This window comes from Cebus imitator, unplaced genomic scaffold, assembly GCF_001604975.1.
Source record: "Cebus imitator isolate Cc_AM_T3 unplaced genomic scaffold, Cebus_imitator-1.0 Scaffold129, whole genome shotgun sequence".
Lineage (NCBI taxonomy): Eukaryota > Metazoa > Chordata > Mammalia > Primates > Cebidae > Cebus > Cebus imitator.
The window spans coordinates 1,766,973-1,774,575 of NW_016107444.1; the positions used below are offsets into that span (position 1 = coordinate 1,766,973).

At 45.8% G+C, this 7,603-nt stretch overlaps 1 protein-coding gene and 1 non-coding gene across 4 annotated transcripts in view; one reads left to right on the plus strand and one right to left on the minus strand.

Moving 5' to 3' along the window:
• AKR1A1 (aldo-keto reductase family 1 member A1) overlaps positions 1-4,136 on the plus strand; it is a 20,576-nt gene extending 16,440 nt beyond the window's left edge. For all 3 annotated transcript variants that reach the window (XM_017540835.2, XM_017540836.2, XM_017540840.2), the window contains 7 exons: positions 1,010-1,129; positions 1,310-1,461; positions 2,112-2,307; positions 2,617-2,816; positions 3,022-3,094; positions 3,236-3,322; positions 3,982-4,136. In XM_017540835.2, the coding sequence (XP_017396324.1) occupies positions 1,010-1,129; positions 1,310-1,461; positions 2,112-2,307; positions 2,617-2,816; positions 3,022-3,094; positions 3,236-3,322; positions 3,982-4,047 (894 nt within the window). In that variant the 3' untranslated portion in view covers positions 4,048-4,136. The remainder of the gene's footprint in view (positions 1-1,009; positions 1,130-1,309; positions 1,462-2,111; positions 2,308-2,616; positions 2,817-3,021; positions 3,095-3,235; positions 3,323-3,981) is intronic.
• A 2,930-nt stretch (positions 4,137-7,066) lies between these two features.
• Positions 7,067-7,207, minus strand: LOC119473062. The gene has a single exon (XR_005202228.1). It is a non-coding gene; the product is annotated as a U4 spliceosomal RNA (small nuclear RNA).
• Positions 7,208-7,603: the final 396 nt, after the last annotated feature.

A 7,603-nucleotide genomic window follows, 5' to 3' on the forward strand; every position in this document is an offset into this window, starting at 1 on the left:
CCAGGATGGTCTCGATCTCTTGACCTCGTGATCCACCCGCCTCGGCCTCCGAAAGTGCTGGGATTACAGGCTTGAGCCACCGCGCCCGGCCAATTTTTGCATTTTTAATAGAGACAGGGTTTCACCATGTTGGCCAGGCTGGTCTTGAACTTCTGACCTCAGGAGATCCACCTGCCTCTGCCTCCCAAAGTGCTGGGATTATAGGCGTGAGCCACCTTGCCTGGCCTTAATTTTTTTAAAAAAAGAGGTGGAGTCTTGCTATGTTGACCAGGCTGGTCTTGAACTCTTGGCCTCAAGCAGTCTTCCCATGTTGGCCTCCCAAAGTGCTAGAATTACAGGTGTGAGCCACTGTGCTCAGCCTGAAAATAATATTTACTAAAGCCCTGTTTATGGTAGATGGTGGGAAAATATTATTAGTTTTTGCTAGACATTGCCGAGATGGCTTGGGTAGGAAGGCATCTTAGAGACTGGTTGGGGTAGGGGCAGGGCAAAGGGTTTAGGGCCTCTGAATAGGCTCCTGGTCCCTTAGACTGAAACCATCTTCCTTTTGTTTTTTTTTCTTTTTTTTTGAAATGGAATTTCGCTCTCATTGCCCAGGCTGGAGTGCAGTGGCACGATCCCAGCTTACTACCACTTCCACCTCTTAGGTTCGAGCAATTCTCTTGCCTCAGACTCCCAAGTAGCTGGGATTACAGGTGCATGCCACCACACCCAGCTAATTTTGTATTTTTAGTAGAGACAGGGTTTCCCCATGTTGGTCAGGCCGACTTCAATTGGCCAGGCTGGTTTCAAACTCCTGACCTCAGGTGATGTGCCCGCCTCAGCCTCCCAAAGTGCTGGGATTACAGGCATGAACCACCATGTCCAACCCATCTTTCATCTTTCACCTCCACTGCATGGAGTGCCCTGTTATATTTCTGACCCACCTCCTCCGGCACTGACCTTGGGGTGACGACATTAGAATGCTGAAACCAACAAAGCTGAAACCTCTGCTTCTTTGACCTGGCAGGTAAAAGCAGCTATTAAGTATGCCCTTAGTGTAGGCTACCGCCACATTGACTGTGCTGCTATCTACGGCAATGAGCCTGAGATTGGGGAAGCCCTGAAGGAGGACGTGGGACCAGGCAAGGTAAGGACTGGGGTTGTCAAGAGAGGTGGAATAAAAGAATTCAGAAGCTGAAGCTGGGGCTGGGGTCCAGCTGGAGGGAATCTGGCATCAGCTTCCCTCCAGTTCCTCTCTCAGAGTTGAGGGTGGGTGAGACCAGGTGCTGGTGGCTTTCCTCACTGTGGGCCCTGCACCCTGCACTAGGCAGTGCCTCGGGAGGAGCTGTTTGTGACATCCAAGCTGTGGAACACCAAACACCACCCCAAAGATGTGGAGCCTGCCCTCCAGAAGACTCTGGCTGACCTTCAGCTGGAATATCTGGACCTATACCTGATGCACTGGCCTTATGCCTTCGAGTGAGCCTTCCCAGAGCCTCATCTGGGGAATCGGGGTGGAGCAGGATGGTGTTAGTAACTTACTGCAAGTCACAGCAGCAAAGCAGGATAGGAACACTCATCTCAGTGGCAAGCCGAGGAGCTTGACATGGAATCTGAGCCTCTTCTGCTACAGCAGCTTAGTGGAACTACAGGAGTTTAACTCTAGAAAAAGGAAGAGAGCCTCACATGGCATGTACCCTAGGGTGTATGCCTGTAACTCTCCTGCTCCATTTATTCATTCAGGAAAGGTGCTGACCTTTCTGTTGAGCACCTGGAGTTACAGTAATAAGTAAGTCTCAGCAGAGGATGTGAGAAGAGCCCAACATTAGTGCTGTGTCCTGTGCTGCAAAAAGGGCAGAAGGGTGGATAACTCTCTGAGGACGAGTTAAGGAAGACTTCCCAGAGGAGAGGAGATATCTGGGTCTAGGAAGAGGAGGGGGCATAGGCATTCCATGTAGACTTAACACTTGGGTTACAATCTGTAAGGATGAAAAAGCATGGCTTTTTAAAAATTCTTGCCCTTTTGTCCTCTCTGGGATTGCAGTTTGGGACATAGAGTGGCTGGATGGGAAGTCAGGGCAGAAACCTGGCATTTGTGTCCACACTTAGTGGGGCTGTCTCTCACTCAGGCGGGGAGACAATCCCTTCCCCAAGAATGCTGATGGGACTATACGCTATGACTCCACCCACTACAAGGAGACTTGGAAGGCTCTGGAGGCACTGGTAGCTAAGGGGCTGGTGCGAGCGCTGGGCCTGTCCAACTTCAACAGTCGGCAGATTGATGACATATTCAGTGTGGCTTCCGTGTGTCCAGCTGTCTTGCAGGTAAGGACAGCAAGCAGATGAGTGGTTAAGGGTTGTGTGCTCAAGAGCATGAGTGAGCAAATGATGGATTTGCTTAATGGAGATGGCTAGCAAGTTGTCAGAGTGTTGGTGCAGAAGTCCACTGCATAAAGGTGGGCATTGAAGCACTGGGAGAAAATGAAATTGCTGATGGGAAACAGAAAAGCAGGCTGAGGGGAAGTGGGGACGTGGGGGTCAGCAATAGGGGGCTGGTCCAGACATGCATGTCTGGGATGGAACAGGCAAACTGGGTGTGACTGCTTCATGGTGATGGGTTATTCCTTGGCTCAGGTGGAATGCCACCCATACTTGGCTCAGAATGAGCTAATTGCCCACTGCCAAGAACGTGGCCTGGAGGTAACTGCTTATAGCCCTTTGGGCTCCTCTGATCGTGCATGGCGTGATCCTAATGAACCTGTCCTGCTGGAGGAACCAGTAGTCCTGGCATTGGCTGAAAAGTATGGCCGATCTCCAGCTCAGATCTTGCTCAGGTATGGGGCAGTCTTAGGGTTGGGAGGCAAGGGTTAAGGGATTTCTTATTTCAGTGTCTGGGTGAGGAGGGAGGCCACTCTAGGCATATTCCCCATTTCAATGGGGCTCAGGTGCTCCAGGAGCTTAGGGAAGGCTGGATGTAGAACAAAATGATGTTTATGAATAATGATCCCTTTTCCTCATCTACCTAAATCCCCAACTTAGGTGGCAGGTCCAGCGAAAAGTGATCTGCATCCCCAAAAGTATCACTCCTTCTCGAATCCTTCAGAACATCAAGGTACTTGGAATGGTTCTATCTTCTTCAGCTCTTTGGGATATTTTCTTGGCCCTGACTCTGCCTGGCTAAAAAGGCAGTGTTGTGGAACCCCAGCTTCTGCTCACAAGACTGGCTTTCCTGAACCGCCCCCCTCCTCCTCAGGTGTTTGACTTCACCTTTAGCCCGGAAGAGATGAAGCAGCTAAATGCCCTGAACAAAAATTGGCGATATATTGTGCCTATGCTTACGGTAAGGATGTATCAGTCCGCTAGACTTGGGGCACGTGAAATTTGGGGTGGGATTCTGGCCCAAGTGTGACCTCAGACTTGCTGGTTGTGAAAGGAACACAATGTTGTGGGTGGGATTGCTATGCTGGTCATAGTGCACTCATTTCTCTTCATTGAGCTCAGGGAAGCAGTATGGCTCAGGGATAAGGCATATAACCTGTGAGTCCCAGTCCTGCTTCTTGATATCTTGTAACCCAGAGCAAGTTACTAAACTTCTCCAAGCCTCAGCTTCCCATATGTAATATAAGCCCGATTCCTGACATATAGTAGATTCTCAGTAAATGATATGAGGAGAGCCCAGAAGGCATTGTTGACCTCGGGCAAGAGGTTGGGTTGGGAGGAAAGTCTGCTGTACTTAGGGAAATAAATGGTTCCTGGCCTCTTGATCTCAGTTGAGACTGCAAACTCTTAGGAGCAGGGGCAGCTACATGTCAGGCTATAGGTTTGGTGCTGGAATGCTGTTGACACTGTGGTCTTCTCTGAGATGGGGATCCAGGCCACTGCCATCTGACACAGTGCTGTACACAGACAAGTTTGTTTAGGAAGATTTGGGGAAGATGCCTGGAGTCTTTGGAATGGTAGCTCCTGTTGATGGAGTAATCTATCTGTCTCTCTTTCCAGGTGGATGGGAAAAGAGTTCCAAGGGATGCAGGGCATCCTCTGTACCCCTTTAATGACCCATACTGAGACCACAGCTTCTTGGCCTTCCTTCCAGCTCTCCAGCTAATGAGGTCCTGCCACAACAGAAAGAGTTAATAAAGCCATGAGAACATCCACATTGCTTGCTTGTCTTATTTGCTTGGTCAGGCCTGGGATGGAGGCTGCTTCCCCCAGGGATGACAGACCTAGGGCTGCTGGATGTGACCTGCCCTTGAAGCCCAAACATACATGTCACAGGTTCTGAAGGAAACTGTGACGTGGCTAATTCTGTATCCTTGCATTAGGCAAATTGGGAAGTACCACCATCTAGTGGCAAATCTTAAGTATTGCATGCTTCCGGGGAGTCTTACCAAGAATGCCTCTTAATTGGTTACGTCAGGAATAGCTATCATGGCAATGATTGTCTTTTGGTTTCAAGGCAGTGCTGGACCTGGGCCTTGAGTTCCCATCCCCCTGTCCTGATCAGTGCCTAGGATTAGGAATATGAAGAGTCCAAACAACTTACATTCAGAAGTTAGGGGATCCCAGCTTGCAAAATCACAAAAGGTGGGGATGGGCTTTTTCGGTCAGACACTATAGTCAATGTGCATAAGTGACCTGCAGGAGGCAGAGTCCAGCCCAGACCTTGTCACTCAACCCTTAAGGCCCATCTTATGCACTTTTTATTAGTGGCCACCAGAGGACACTGAAAACAGGTTGTAGGAAGATTTTTGGCAAATCTCTCTAAACTCCAGTCACACAAAGCTCAGTTTACTTTCCCAAACCATTGCTCCTCATTCAAGAGGTATTTATTGGGTACTTATGGGTTAGGCATGATGCTAGGCCCCAGGGATATAGCTATAACCAAGACATACAAGTCCCTACAGCCTACTTGAGGAGACAGACTAATTGCATAATTAGTTTAATTACAGTTGGAAGAAGTGTTATGAAGAAGTGTAGGGTGAGAAGCCTACTTATTTAATCAGCTAAGATCTGAAGATGAATAGGGATTAACTAGTTAAAGGAGATAAGAGTGGGAACAGCATTTCAGACAAATTGGACAGCTTAGGGAAAAGTCTTGAAACTGGAAGAAGCTGCTAGAAAAACCTAAGGAAGACTTGTATTGACAGCAACTAAAAGTGAGTGAGGGGAACCTGGCAGTACAGGTAATGGCATAAAATAATGCTGGAGGCTGGGTGGGGTGGCTTATGCCTGTAATCCCAGCACTTTAGGAGACCGAGGTGGGCGGATCACCTGAGGTCAGGAGTTTGAGACCAGCCTGACCAACATGGAGAAACCCTGTCTCTACTAAATATACAAAATTAGCCAGGTTTGGTGGCGTATGCTTGTAATCCCAGCTACTTGGGAGACTGAGGCAGGAGAATTGCTTGAACCCTGGAGGTGGAAGTTGCAGTGAGCCGACATCTACATTGGCCTTTTAGACTGGCTTTGATGGAACTCTGTTCCACAAGGACTGTCAGAGAAAACTTTTTTTGTTTTTTTTTGAGATAGGGTTTTCCTCTTGTTGCCCAGGTTGGAGTGCAGTGGCACAATCTTGGCTCACCGTAACTGCTGCCTTCCGGTTTCAAGCAGCTGGGATTATAGGCGCCTGTCACCATGCTCAGCTAATTTAGTATTTTTAGTAGAGATGGGATTTCACTATGTTGGCCAGGCTAGTCTCAAACTCCTAACCTTGTGATCCACCCACTTCAGCCTCCCAAAGCAGTGGGATTACAAGTATGAGCCACTGTGCCCAACCAGAGACCTTTTAAAGCCAAGCTCAGCCATGGGGTTGTATCCTCAAATACCTCTGAGTTGGGTGACCCTCTCCTCTCAAGGTCCCAAGATAAACTTGGAACTCCTAGGCCTGTTAGAAAGTGACATTCTTTACTGACCACAGGTCAGGAACCCTGTACAGGGACTCTGTAGGCAAGGGTATGAAGCTAGTTTTTTTCCCAAAAAAATTTTTTCAGCTCTGCAAGTCCAGCTCAACTGCTTAAATGGAAGCATACCCTTCCTGTCAAAGCCTTGGCAAAACAGTTTCTCCAAATGCATCCTGTTACAAAAGAAAATGGATACTTATGGCAGTGATGCAAACAACTATATTACCACAAGTTAAGAATACTCACAGTTTCCAAATTCTAGAGGAACAAGGCAAAGAGAAACAAACATGCTCCAGATTTTGTTCACAAGAGTATACATACCTAAGCTGGGCACGGAGGCTCACACCTGTAATCCCAGCACTTTGGTAGGCCAAGGTAGGCGGATCAAGAGGTCAAGAGATCAAGACCATCCTGGCCAATATGATAAAACCCTGTCTCTACTAAAAATACAAAAATTAGTTGGGCATGGTGGCGTGTGCCTGTAGTCCTAGCTACTCAGGAGACTGACGCAGGAGAATTGCTTGAACTGGGAGGTGGAGTTTGCAGTGAGCCAAGATCATGCCACTGCACTCCAGCCTGGGCAACAAGAGCAAAAATACCATCTGAAAAGAAAAAAAAAGAGTATAGCTAACTCAAATTATTAAAGGCCATAAATAATTCAAAATGAGTTTCCTTGACTCTGAAAAACAAAACAAAGACAGCAATATTCCAAGCAAAAGTTAAAAAGCTTTCTTCAGTTTCCTGAGTACATTCAGTTAACTCTTGCTTTGCTTGATATTTGTGAACATTTTAGCTCTTAATGAGTCCTGTATGTTTTTCCTTTATTCCAATGTTACACTCTCCAAAGTTATCAGAAACCTGTATTTGAGAGCACCTGTCAAAGTTCTGTAGCTTATTATAAACAATGTTTTGAAAAGGATTAAAACAAAATAATTGTCTATGAATAACAAAACATTCAGGGTAGTTACATTTAGAAGCACAATTGACAAAGAAGTTTGATTATCTCCATGGTTTACAAAAACTTAACAACTTTAATTATGATTGATAGCATATACTCAGACATTAGAATTTTGGAAATTCCATACAATTTTGGAAGATATGTTATTATTATTCAAAATATAACCTAAAGAAGACTGAACACAGTTCCATGTGCCTAAACATTTCTATTTTTTTTTCTTATGCAGTCCCCATAGAGACTGTCAAAAATTGCCATTGTGGACTATATTTCAAGTTGTCATGGTGGGGTATTGGGAAAAGTTTTCAATTAGCAATAATCATGCCTTGGATAAACCTCATTGGCTACGATACTGCCACTGTGCAAAGCATACCTAAACATTTCAAATAATCCTGTTTACCTCTCTTTTCTGGACACTCCAGGGGCTCCTCCAAAGTATTCAAAAACCCAGGTGTCAGGAAAGACAATTTTGAAACTGAAGCTTGATTTTTGGAAAGTCTGCTAAATATGTTAGAGGCTTAAAACACTTGATGTTATGAACTAGAATTCCAGACTACCATAAATTATTTAGTTTGCCAAAATGATGAGTCAGAAACATAAAAAGGAAAAAAAATCTTTTATAACCCTTTACAAATTTTACCAAAGAGCAGACTAATGCCTTGAGTACCTTGTTGTGCTTTTATTTCAATGCTCAATTTACAGAAAAATCATATAATACCCTTTTGAATTTAGTCAAAATAATGACCTTTTTTTTTTTTTTTTTTTT